Source organism: Cyrtonyx montezumae, unplaced genomic scaffold (assembly GCF_038088225.1).
Source record: "Cyrtonyx montezumae isolate F1298 unplaced genomic scaffold, pur_monq_1.0 scaffold_8, whole genome shotgun sequence".
Classification (NCBI taxonomy): domain Eukaryota; kingdom Metazoa; phylum Chordata; class Aves; order Galliformes; family Odontophoridae; genus Cyrtonyx; species Cyrtonyx montezumae.
In genome coordinates, this window is record NW_027072089.1 from 69988931 (window position 1) to 70002511 (window position 13581).

Genomic DNA, 13581 nt, shown 5'->3' on the forward strand with positions numbered 1-13581 from the left:
CTAAATCTTCCCCAGCGCAACTTGTGGCCATTCCCTGTTATTATTTATCAGGGAGAAGAGGCTGACCCCTTCCTCACCACAACCCCCCTTCAGGAAGTGGTAGAGTGCAATAAGGTCTCCTCTGAGCCTCCTCTTCTCCAGACTAAACAATCCCAGCTCCCTCAGCCGCTCCTCATAAGACTTGTGCTCCAGACCTCTCCCAGGTTTGTTGCCCTTCTCTGAACACACTCCAGGGCCTCAATGTTTTTCTGTAGTGAGGGGCCCAAAACTTTCAATTTATTTCAAGTACTCTGTTAAACATACAAAATAAAACGCACAGTTGCAGTTTACAAGACGCTGAGTGGAATCAAGTGTTACAGCCATTTCTATTTTCTCTAGAAAAGAGGAGAGTTTACACATCTTTATACAGAAACAAGACTACCAATATTAGCAAGCCCTCATTTTGAAATTAGATCCACTGAGTCACAGAACGTGCTGACCATTTAGAAGTAAAAATACTATCCCTTAGAAAACCTTTTTTGATGCATGCTTTATAAAACATAAAATTTTAAGGCATAAGAAACTTTTATTAGCAAGACAGAAATTGCTGTTAGATTTAGCAATTCTAAATTGTTGAAATGAACATATACATCTTAAAGACTTTCATGTAGAACTACCTTAATTATTTCAAATGTAAAAAAATCATAGATGTATACCAAACATACAGCTTTGACCCACGCTAACTTAAATATATATTCATTGCCTATTAATTCCACCCTCTCCATTCTGCGTTTGCCTCCAGCTACAGACATGGCAACATGCCCTGAATTGCTTTAGGAATCATTACAGACTAAGCAGGGCTTCTAGTCTGGGAGAAGGCAGAGATGAGTTCACTACAGGAGTAGCTTTCTCAAGTACTTGGCATTGGCTTACTGCAGAACTCTGCAAACTTAAAAGAGAGCCAAATAAGGACAACACTTGCTTTCAAGATCTTCATCAAACACATTCATGTTTTCATTTGTACAATTTGAAGGCAGAGCACTCAATGTATTCCCAGATAACTCTCAAGAAGTATTTAGTGGGACGACATGTTGCATATAAACACATAAACCTACTTGGCCGTTCGGACATCAATAGATCCCTTCAGCTTTTCTTCACTGTCATTTTCGAAGTACATCAACCTGGACTGCCTGAGAACAAACCATCGTTTCTTCCAGTTCCTTCTGGAAAGAGTAGATGATCCACCCCCTTTTTTGTGAAGCCAACCCTGCTTAAGTGCTTCCTGCTTGGAGCGAAACCACAGGAAGGTCTCATCTTTCAGGACACACCAGCGTCGTTTCCATGTGTTTATTAAGCCACCTGGCAAAAGGGATAGATGTGGGTTCATATATAGTTAAGACCAACAATTACATTATAAAACAGAAGCTGTGACCAAACCAACACTAGAAGATGCTGACCAACAATGCTGCAGTTGAACTGAACCTCTGCTGCAAGTCATGAAACCAAAGATACTAGTTTTAACATATCCTTAAAGCTACCATATGGTTGGTAATCTAAAGACTCTAAAATTACAAACTATAATAGTACAAAAGTAATGTAACATATATACAAATATACAGTATATATGGATACATACATATAGAATAAATATAATAAATTACAATAAAGTTTTCTTCAATATTCATGGATATTAAGAGGTAAATGTTCAACTCAAAATCAGAAAACTTGGAAAAACTGACCTGAACCACATTTTAAGAGGTATATATGCCAGTGTGAGCTCAGTCATACCAAAATGTAGCAATGCTGTGAGTAAACTTTCTGTGATTTTGTTTAATTAGACAATACAGCTTGCATTGTTGTTACCTCATCTACAAAAAATAAAAATAAAAACCCAACCAAACCAGTATATTCTTCAGAACTCAAATGAAAGTTGGCTGAAATCAGTAAAACTGGTTTGCAGCAGAGAACGCTGTCCATGGTACAAGGTTTTGAGAGCAGGAACAAGTTTCTTCAGAATTTGTTACAACTTGACTTTGCGAGCTATTTTGCTATGTTAATATTTGATATTCTGTTATTTACAAGCTCGCAAAGATATAAAATGGACCAGAGGCAGACAAAAAAATTCAACATTTCTTTGCAGAGAGAAAAAACTTTGCCAGATGTAAGCACTGCAAGGAACTTCATTTGAGAGCTGTTCTCTCCAGACTTTTCCATCAACCTGTTTAACATTTTGAAAACAGCTTAACTCTACAGGAATTAGACTGCAAGGTTTATTAAGTATTTCTAATTAGTTTGTATGTTTAACAAATGCTGCTTCACCCAGTACCTTTCATGTACAGAAAGCTGTGGAAATAAGGCAGGCTAACACAGCTATAGACTGAATCCCTCCGGTAGGAAAGTTCATCATCTGTATCAAACCTGGAGTCAAAATCTTCTTCACTGTCTTCAAACTATGAAGGAAAGGAACAAAGGCAATATGATCTTTCAGGAAAGAGCTTAGAGAAGATGGGTCTAGAGGTCTTCAGCTAAAACATTTTATGATGTATTGAAAGGATGCAATTCCTTTGGCTTTCATTACCTCAGCTGTAGAAGATACTTTACTGCTAACATTTTCCTTCTAAAGAAGTCAGTGTTGCTGAAATATGCTTTCACTTTCCCAGACACTCAGTTTCACTGAAGTATTTTGTGAGTGGTGGAAGAAATCATATTCTTCCAAAAAATATTTGTGAGAGTAAACAGTCAATTGAATAAGCAGCACCGGAAGAAAGAGCTCTTCAATTAACTGTCTGCTTCAGTAATTCTACCATTTGCCATCATCTGAAATTTACTCTTGAAGTAATCTCAAATACATCTGACGACTTGGGGATTTCTGCAAGCAGTTTATTCAACTCCATTCTGACTTGCATGCAGAACGGAACCTGCTTTCTCCAAAATCAATTCCCCACCATGCTACCCAATCCTCCCATTTCAAATGGGCACGCTCACACAAATTTTGCTTATGAATTCCATCCACGGCCATGCACTGAAATCCTCGTAAAAGAAATGCAGTTCTGCACTAAACCAGGCAGAACCATACCCCTGAAGCACCCTGGAATTGCAGTCAACACTTAACTATGCCCAAACACAGTGTAAAGAAGTCAAATACAATTACAATACAAGCATTTCTAAGAATGGCTGCAGTGACTGACTGGTTGTACAATGGAAAAAAAATCATCAGAAAGCATAAATCAAGCTAATTCAAGGAATGATACTTACAGAAGACTGTGCTCCTTCAGAACTAAACCTGTATGCTCCAGAGCTATTGTACGTCCCCACTGAGCATCGATAGTCCGGTGACCACTGGCTACTGTGTGAATTAGAGAAGGTCACACTGCTACCAGAAGTAATAGCACCATCTTCGTAATCATCTTGATCATAATCATAGTCTCCATCTGGAGAAATAAGTTCCACAGAGTCTGGTGGTCTACACGACACATTTTCTGGCATGCAGTAAGTAGATTCACCACTTGAAGAGTTGTGGAGACTGACTGTATCATGGGTAGGAGGTATAAGCATGGTGTTGCTAGCAGCAGGAGTTGTTGGCACCACAGTATCATTCATATACGGATCCTCCTCTGAGGAATCATCGCTTGTTCTGATGCCGCTGGTCCTCTGATCAGAATGGCCGTGCTCACTTGGATTGGGCGAATCCTTAAATGCATCATCATCAGCTTCAAAGCCCTCATCTACCTCCTCCTCAGGATATGGCTGGCTGAAGTTAAAATTGGGCTTCTCACCGCAGGCGTTTCCAGTTTGTTCAGTGAGATCAGCAGGATATCCACTGCCCACAGAGAGCGACCTCTCAATGTTTCGGACGCATTCATCAATCTCAGCAAAGTTCAGAGATTCCAGGAACTCCTGGGCTGCTCGACAAGCTTCATCCTCGAGCCGCCTGAGTTCCTCATCTCGGAGCTGCTGCAGCCTCTGTAAGGAAGCCTCAGTCAAAGACAGCTCCTGCTGCTTCTTCACACGTTGCAGGTCCTCAATTTCTTTTTCCAAACGCAAAATTTCTTCTACCTGCCTGCTTTCTTTCTGCCTCTCCACCTCTTGCTTCAGCTCCACTTCCTTCTGGGCTTTCTGAATGGCAGCCAATTCCTGTTTCTTTCTCTCCTCTTCAGCCTGCATTCAAAATAGAGGAAAATAAAATACTGTGTCCTTAACACAGGACTATTTTGTTGTTCTTAAGCACTACACTCTGATCATGCTATTCATTTAAGAGAATCCTTGGCCATACATCCGAAAGAAAATGAAAGAAAAAGAAAAGTGTGATTACATTTACTCAGAGATACTGAAAAGCTCAAGAACATGCTGAAAGTTCTGTCTTTGCCAAAAATTAAATGAAGCGTGAGGTGCAAGAAATTCCCATGTGAACAATTGTATCAAGTTTCCTTTGGTTTTATCTGCCAACTTAAAGTTCTGTTTAAATGCCACAAATGTCTTTTATTTTCTTTTTTTTAATGGCTGGGTTGAGATACTCAAACAGGACGGCTGCAAGTATTAAGAATATCATTTACCTGCTGAGCAAGACGCTCTGCCTCTTGCCTTTGTCTTTCCCTAAAAGGGAGGGAAGAAAATAGCAAATCAAGCTCAACATATGATAATCAAATGCCTTTTGCTAGGGCAATAGCTCAGTTTTCAATCATCTGCCCCAAGAAAAAGACAGCCAAAAATAAGTTCACCAAGGATATGTTTGTGAATATGTAACTACCACGATTGTTCAGGATTTATTTTTTTTTAATGAAAAGAAGCACAGAATTCTGAAATCACTTGGCTTTACCTGGAAGAAAGGCTATTCAGAGTAAAACTTAATATGGAATGAAGCATGATGCAAGGGAGCATACTGCACCTTTCTTCTTCCTCTTTTCTTCTTTCTTCTTCTTGTCTCCGTTTCTCCTCTAGCCTTTCCCTAAAAACACGTCGAGCAATCTGACCTCGCCGCTGCTTCTGAAGAACTATGGCTGCCTTCTTCAGGCAAAGGAACCTTCTCCTACTTGAGAACGCTCTGTAGTTCTTCTGTATCACAACCACGTAGTATAGAACCTTTCTATATCTCTTTCTGGAAAAAAAAAGAAGGACAAAAACACCACAAAATAAAGCAAATTTATAAGGAAACAAAGGACTCATAAGCCATCATGAGAAGTCCTGCCATAGTGACCTGCAATAATGGGGCACAGTAGTAAATCAGTTTATTTTTAATGTTTCTGTGGTGGTTTCTCCATTCTAATTCACATTCTCTTCCCCAGGAAAGAGATTTCCTCATTTCCATGACAGTGGAATCTGTATTTTCATTAAGGAAATGCACATTACCTGTCTTACATGTTCTTATGCCCTTGACAAGAAAATGCTACCAAGTACAGCTTGTACGTGCATGTGTACATGCAGAGAAAACACACACAGGTATCTATCCAACATCTCTGAAAAGAGAGACTATGCACAGGTAGCTCTGTCATTAAAAAACAAATTTAGTTTTTGAGTAAGATATTAGTCAGAACATAAGGAGAAGACTACATTATGCAAACAAGTTTCCTCAACCTGTCCTTAGCTGATTTGTAGAAAAAGCAGAGAAATAAACAGACGGGGTGAGAAACTCCACCTAATACATAATGCAGGAAGCTGAGTAAACAAATGAAACATTAATTACTTACCTAATGTTTGTTCTTAAAGAATCAAACTGACTAGTTTTATTTTCTTTCTCTTATCATGAAAAAGCAAAGATAAATATGCATAAATTGGAGGCAGCCCCATTAGGTATCATCCTGCTACAATTTCTACCACTTCTTTCATACCACGATGCCATTATGAGGATGGCTGACCTCCGGCCTTCCATGCTGTCGAAATAACTCAAACTCCTTTATTTTCCACTACCTGACACCCACCCATTTGTACAAAAGCTTTATTACTGACTTTCCCATCCAGTCACTTACCGGGCTGCGTAACCTAAGATGTGTGCACGGATAATCATTGCTGCCTTGGTGACTTCCACCTCTCGCTGTTTCTCTAATTTGTGTTCCAAGGACTCCCGGAGAAAAACCTACACAAGAGAAGATCTGCTTAACTTGCAGACAGTGACACAGACACGGGACAGCCGTGCTCATAGTGCCATTCTGAGCAGTAAGCCTGAGCTCTGAATTTGGAGTCAAGCACATCATTTCCTTAACAGAAAACAAAACATATTTCTTTTAAAGGAAAATACCTGCAGATGATCTTCTGATTTTGGATTTCGGCAGGAGAAGATTGAGTACACTAATATAATTAATAGATTCATTACCAGGATTTCCCACTGAAGAGTAACTTAGGCCAAAAAGTTGTAGGACTTAGCGTGAACTTCTTGATTTCACAGAATGCTGTAGCATGGCAGAGGGGGAGAGGACCTTCTGGTCCACACAATCCAAGCCCTGCTCCAGCAGGGACCCAGAACAGGGTGTTTGTGGAGCAGAAAGACTGCCCTGGGAATTTAGGTTTTGTACATTACACACTGAGCTTCTGTAACCTCCTGTAACCCTTGCTCCTTCAAATATCACTAATATAAACCTGCAGGAGTACACCAAAATGAGAGTGGCTCCATCCTGAGGCTGCCTGCTGTTGTCCTTACAGGCACAGAGCTGCTGTGCTGAGTACATGGACCAGGTATCTCTCACAGCCACCTGCCATCCTTCTGAGCTCACAGCTGAGCTTAGATAGTGATGGATACATTCATCAGCAGTTTTTGTTTGTTTTTATTGTAAATATTTGAGTAGTTTAGGGGGACAAAAGCCCAATGCAATGAAAGGTACAATTCTCAGTTTTAAATGCAGTAGAAAGGGACTTGATTTTGCAACTAATTGTTAAACACTAAGAAACATAGAGCGTACCCATAGAAAGTCCCCAGATTCTACTCCTTGAGTTGCACTGGGCAGCTCTTTATATACTGCATAGCTTTTATTCATGTATAAAATAGGCTGTGATGGAAAAAGCCTTTTCTTTCTCTTTGGGGGCAATCTTCCTTTGCTCTGCACGCATTGGCTTTACAAACATCCCAGAATTCTGATTGAGAAAGGCATTCAGCTACTTCCTGAACCAACATAGATGTTAAGCACATACTATGCACAGGCTAACACATTTTCCTGAGCAGGTGCAATGCAGCTTGTGATGTGAAAGCAAGAAAATTTCACACTCAAGCTGAATCACTGCAATGTTGTTACTACTCCTCTTAAATCACAAAGTGCCCCACAGTATGCTCAGCCTGAAACCAATGCTCCCTTGTTCTCTTCTACAATAAGCTATTTATGAAGGCTCTTAAAAATGCACACACAGCTTTGGGGGCAATTATCCAGTCCCAGAACGGGAGGTTACAACAGAGCTCTGGTTCCTGCTGAGATCCTGCTGAGCAGTTGCTTAAAACAGTTTGGGGCTCTCATAGATGTTTTTTTGCTACCATGATAAAGTTGTGTCCAGGGCCAATGCATAAGTCGCTACATCTGAAATAAGGGGAACCAACATCTAGCTTTGTGCCTGCTATCACTGTTTGATTTGCAAGCCGTAGTCGACAAAAATGGGCTGAAATGTGATTTCAGTTGCAGAGTATCTCACATTTCATGTCTCAAAATAAAATGTCCAAATTGTATTTCCCAGTATAATCTCTGAGACACTTTACATGTGCCAAGAAATGTTGCCTTAGGAGCTAGGGACTTCTCAGAATTCCAAAGTCCAGCAACCATGTTCTGCATTCTGATCCTCACCAGTGCTCATGTCAGTGAGTCCACCCAAGTGGACTCTTTCTCCATGAGTGAAATGTAGGTTTAAGTGCCTCAGACAGCAAACGTCTTTGCACAACTACAAATTACTTAAAGGAGTCTCTAGAGCATCAGCAAACACGTTCAGTTTCCTTTAAGGCCAAATGAGATTACCATTACAACTACAACTGACTGAACTGCAGCTGTTCAGTCAGAATTGCTTCAACCTTGTATAAGCAGTAGCCACAACATGTGCAGTCAAATTATTTTACCTTATTTTTTCCAAGCTGCCATTCAGTACTTGTGTTGTCATAGAGTCGAAGGAGGACGGCACATCTCTCATTTAAGTCTTCAGGCAGAGTTAAGTTTCTCATGAGAACTTTATACCTGGCATTCAAAAAGTATTTATTGCTTCATTTAACAGACATGCTCTATTTTTACTGTATTTTTTTTAATGTTAGATTTTCACATTATTCCTCAACGTGGGAACACTCACTGATGCCCACGACTCACACCTGAATGCACGTATCATTGCTTTTACCTTTTATAAAAGTCTTGGAAGGGCCTTCGGACTGGGAAGCCAGCCCTCCGAATCCTAACAGTCTCCAGCATCCCAGAGTAGCGCAGTTGGTTGAGCACCACTGTCTGATCAAACTGGTCTGGCATCTGAAACAAGCAAGCATTTGAAAAAAAATTCTAAGTATCAGTAATGTTTTCACCTCAAAATAGCAAAAAAAGAAAAAAAATTGCTTCTCCAAATTTCCTTTGGTTTGCTTGTCTTTCTTCTGGGATCATTTCCCTTTGAGAAAACAGACATTCCTAGCCACTTTGTCACAGAGACTTTCGAGTGCAGCCCGGCTCTGCTCCTGCTCTCAGGAGCCTTCCAGTCTCATCTCCAAAGCCCTCAGGTTGCCCCGTGCTTCAGCCGTGTCTTGAGATAAGGCAGCGCCAGCCACTGCCACACAAAGCAGCTCGAGACAGCGCTAATCACCACCTGCAAAACGCTGACAGTCCTGACACTGAATTAACACCGCATGTCGAAGCGCCCTAACTCACAAGCACGCAGGTCCAGCCACTTCACTCTCCTGGACAGCCATTTGCAGGATTAGAGGGCAGCGCTTAGTACTTTGCAAGTGAAAGTTTGGAAGGCAGGACCTCATAGTCACTGCCGTATGTAAAACTGAAGTAGTTCCCGCCGCAGCCAATGCAAGCGCTGCAGCTGGCGGAAATGAGAGCAAGACTGAGCCCTGAGCAAATCTAAATCAGAGAACTCTGCTAGTATTTATAAACTGGCTTTCATCGTGCTTTTTGTCCAACATGGCAAGTAAGTGACTCCACTCCCTGAAATCTGAACTTATCAGAAGTAATTTCATGAAAACACAGACTCAAAAGTTAATTAAAAATATTCCAAATTTTCTCATCTGCATAGGCAGAAAACAAAATGCTAGGGATGATGTCAACTCTCATTTCTAGCTGGGTAGCTTCAAAAACATAGATGCATCAGCTTCTAGCTCCCTCCTTCAGGAGGCAGAATGTCTAAAACAAGTCATCATGACTCTTCCTGTCATCAATCTCTTGGAGCAGTGAAAGCTGGACTACTTCTCCCGTACCAACCTGCAATGGCAAACACCTGCCCAGCCCTCACTGCTCCTTCTGCAGCAAAACTCTCCAGCTCCCTTCTTTGAAACAGGAGCTGAAACTCATCTGGAAAAATACTGTCCTGACCCTTCCTCCACAGTCCAAAGTGCTCAACAAAAATGCACATAATTTATGTTTTTGAAAAAGCAGTCTGTCCCTGTGGTGAGCCCTGTCCTGCCCAGGGCAGTTGCTGCTGCAGGGCCTGATCCAACCCGAGCAGAAGTCAAGGGCATGTAGAAATTCAGCCACCAAAAGCTGCTTCTGAGTTAGGTGCATGGAAGCCCTGGTGGAGTGTCAACTCTTCACCACGCTGGCTGCTATGAGGTTTAGGGTTCTGCTGCAAATCAAGGACTATCTTGGGCTGAAAGATACTTTCTTAAAGATCCTCCAGTCCCACACCCCTGCTGCGGGCAGGGCTGCCACCCACTGTATGAGGATGCACAGGGCACTATCCAATCTGGCTTTCAACCCAGGGATGGGGCACCCACAGCTTCTCTGGGCAGCCTGTGCTAGTGCCTCACCACACTCTGAGTAAAGAATTTCTTCCTAAAATCTAACCTAAATCTCCCCTCTTTTCATTTGAAGCAATTCCTCCTTGTAGCATCTATCAGGCTGTGTACAAAGTCAGACCTCCTCTTGCTTACAAGCCTCCTTCAGCCACTGGAAGGTCACAACAAGGTCTCCCTGGATCTAGCCTTCTCTTCTCCAGGCTGGACAACCCCAGCTCCATCAGCCTACCTCCACAATGTGATTTATCATTTTATTCCTGAGCCTGCACAATAACATACATTAATGTTGCAGGGGAACATTCAAAATGCTTTGTGAATGATGAGAACACTCTTTTTTTTCCTCAGTACTGTGTTTAATCTGGATTTTGCCAACAATATGCAGATGCAATCGTAAAATCTTTGTATTGTACTGCACACACGTATGGATGCTTATATTGAAAGCACTGATACCATCATATTTAGAATTGCCAATACTCTCTGTAAGTGCCCATCCCATGGCAGTGGGATGTGAGAGAACCAGCCTTGCAAACCCACCATCCAACTGCAGGAGCACACAGCCTGCCCCTGCACAGGTCACAGATGAATCCCTGAGGGAAAGAATGGAGCACAGATGCACATGCCAACTATAACAACAAAATATTGATTGTACAAGCCACATTTGATTTATGTCACAGTCTGACACAGGTCAATACATCTTTTTGAATATCGGCTTTTGATTCTTTTGCCCATACTCCTGTTGGTTCAAAGGGTAACACTACCCAACAGACTTGCAAACAAATCCATTATCAGTGAGGCAAGGCAGATGCGTGAATGGAGTGGATACACCAGAGCCAGGGATAATTTCAGGGACACTGCAGACGCCTGCCCCTGCAGGAGTCAGGAGCTCAGAGAGCCAGCTGGCTGCTCTACTACCTAATCCTTTCAAGACCAGCTCTTGGCACCTCAGAAGTCAGCCACAATACTGGAACATTCTTGTTACTTTTTTTTTTTTTTTTGTTTTTAAACTCACTTCCACCCACATTTTGGTTCACAAGGGAAGAAGAAACATTTTCAAGACTTTTTTCTTGCAAATACAGAAGTTGGGCGCAGCCCTGTTTTGTCACCAACAGCTGAGATATCAGAAGCTTCCATTTTTAAAGAAAAACATGAAAGACTGCACAAGATGTCAACATGGTATCAAGCAAGGCAACATAATGACCATTGCAATTTTAATAACACAAGCACACCCCTTCACTTTCCAAGGTAATTATTTTTAATTACTGACAGACACATGGTGCTATTAAATTGGAGGGTCAGATCTTGCCCTGGTGTATCACTGGAATTACATCCGCAATAAATTCAGCTGCAGTGTGTAAACCTGGGGGCAGTGGTAAGGAAATATGCTCTGGACTCCTACAATTCTCATTCTGGAGTTACCAGAAGGTACAGACCTCCCATCACCTGCAGGGTTTTGGCTGAGTCACGATAGAAACTTCAGTCCTCAGCAATAAGGATTGCTGCAGGGAGGAAGCCAAAACACAGTGCACTAAAATGGGAAACTACGGCTGCAACTACGTTCAGAACAGCCAAAAAGCTTGGAGTAGCATAACATAGCTACGCAAAGGGTATTTTACCAAAGGAACTGATGCACAGATTTCTACCTTCAGAATTCCTGCGATGATTACATTAATTTTCAGGCTTATACTCAGGTAACATGGAGGCCTGATAAACATTTGCAGGTGCTTTGCTGCTGCAATGGGGGCTTGTTTCACAAACACTTCGGAAGAAACTGTATTTTGTAGAAGAAAAGATCAGATACCATAAAGCAGAATCATAACTGATTATAAAACAATATCAAATTCACACTGTTTTCCAAAGTAAAAATTAGAATTGCTTGCTGTGCAGATCAACCTTACAAAAGAGATAGATAAGGAAATTACAGATAAGGAAATTAACCAAATCTTTTCAACATTTTTGAGAGACGCAAAAAACTTCAAATCAATTCAGTTTTCATAGATATTTCCCTTTAGCCAAGGAATGGCAGCACTAAATCACTCTGACACACAAAATCAACAAAGGCTGCTGACTCACATGGGTCACAGTCACATTTGGGCACTGAGCAAAATGTACATAGCCTTTCTTAGGCTTTTGACAGCTACAATGCAGGACTGTTCAACACGATAAAAGTTGTGGGTTTATTTATTTATTTATTTTTGTGGTGCGCTCTTTCATAGCACGAATTGTAATTTCTCATTTCCAGAATCACAGAATCCTATAATGGTTAGGGTTGGAAGGAACCTTTAAGATTACCTAGTTCCAACCTCCCTGCTGTAGGCAGGGACGCATCCCTCTAGACCAGACTGCTCACAGACCCATCCAGCCTGGCCCTGAGTGCTTCCAGGGAGCGGGATTTCACAGCTTCATTGAACCACCTGTTCACCATTTCTTTCTGATATCTAATCTAAACCTACCTTCTTCCAGTTTAAAGCCATTTCCCCTTGTCCTGTTGCTACCTGCCCTTCTAAAAAATCCCTCCCCAGCTTTCCTGCAGGATCCCTTCAGATACTGGAAGGCTGCTATGAGGTCTCCTCAGAGCCTTCTCTTCTCCAGGCTGAAGAGTCCCAGCTCTCTCAGCCTGTCCTCATAGAGGAAGTGCTCCTGCCCTCTGATCATCCCAAAGACACCCCTGAATTCACACTGCATGGCAGCAGAAACACGGCTTTAATGTGACCTGGAGCCCATGCTGGCAAGACTGGCTCCACACACTGCTAAATGATTGCTCTGATACTCTGCGAGCCTCCCGAAGGGCAAAGCTGCTTTCTAATACCACAATTAGAAGAAGCCATTAGAACAGACATCTAATTTCTATGCATAATTTTCATTTTAAAATAGTTCCTTAGATTAAAGTCTGATGGAGGTCAGAAATAAAACAAAACATCCCTTTACCCTGGGCAGGGCCATCAGTGGAGGCCCCAAGTGAATAACACACACACAACCTCCTTTTTTTGTTGCCCTGCAGATTGTTTTCTCCATTCAAACGAAGAGCACACCTGACTTTCACCAGCCAGACATCCTTTTCCAATCCAGAACTACTGGCTGCCTCAGTGCTGCCACAATAACCATGGCTTTTGCTTAGGTAGGAGGAACTTCACAGAAAAAGATCAGAAGGGAAAAAGGAGATCAGAAGGGAAAAAACAACAACAAAAAAACCCACAGTCTCTTGTTTATAGATTTCTCTTGGACAAATTGCGTAGGATGGTATCAGTTCAATGCCACATCATGCAAGGTTTCATTTTTTGGACTTATGCAAGTGTGGAAGACACAGAAAGACACAGAGATGGTAAAGATGAACAACAGATACAAGGATATGAAAAAGTAACTTTTTATTTGAAAACCAATAATTTTCTCATTTTTCTTTAATTCTGTTCTTCACTTCTAGAATACTGTCTTGGCAATTTTACTCTGGAAAAAGCAGCACAAATAAAAGAGATCAGTCTTTCTCTGCTTTGCAGTTATTTTCTGCATCCCTAAGTGTACTGATACCTTTTCCAGAAATAAAATTAGCCTGTCTGCCCAGGGGGCCCTATTAAACCACATCTTTCTGAAACAGTCCCCCATGGTTCTCTGATCTCAATCACCAACTCTATGAGTAAAAACTAATGCTAAGCTTTTCTCCCAGATGAATGTGAAATGTGTGCATAAATTAACTAGTAATATGTAATCTC

At 41.5% G+C, this 13581-nt stretch overlaps 1 protein-coding gene across 1 annotated transcript in view; it reads right to left on the reverse strand.

Annotated features, from left to right (window-relative positions):
- The window catches only part of MYO10 (myosin X), a 146749-nt gene that overhangs the window by 19189 nt on the left and 113979 nt on the right, over positions 1–13581 (reverse strand). Inside the window, exons 20-27 of the mRNA XM_065752864.1 lie at positions 8272–8396; positions 8003–8117; positions 5943–6049; positions 4865–5074; positions 4533–4572; positions 3235–4137; positions 2306–2429; positions 1095–1338 (exon numbers count right to left, since the gene is read on the reverse strand). Coding sequence (XP_065608936.1) covers positions 1095–1338; positions 2306–2429; positions 3235–4137; positions 4533–4572; positions 4865–5074; positions 5943–6049; positions 8003–8117; positions 8272–8396 — 1868 coding nt within the window. The remainder of the gene's footprint in view (positions 1–1094; positions 1339–2305; positions 2430–3234; positions 4138–4532; positions 4573–4864; positions 5075–5942; positions 6050–8002; positions 8118–8271; positions 8397–13581) is intronic.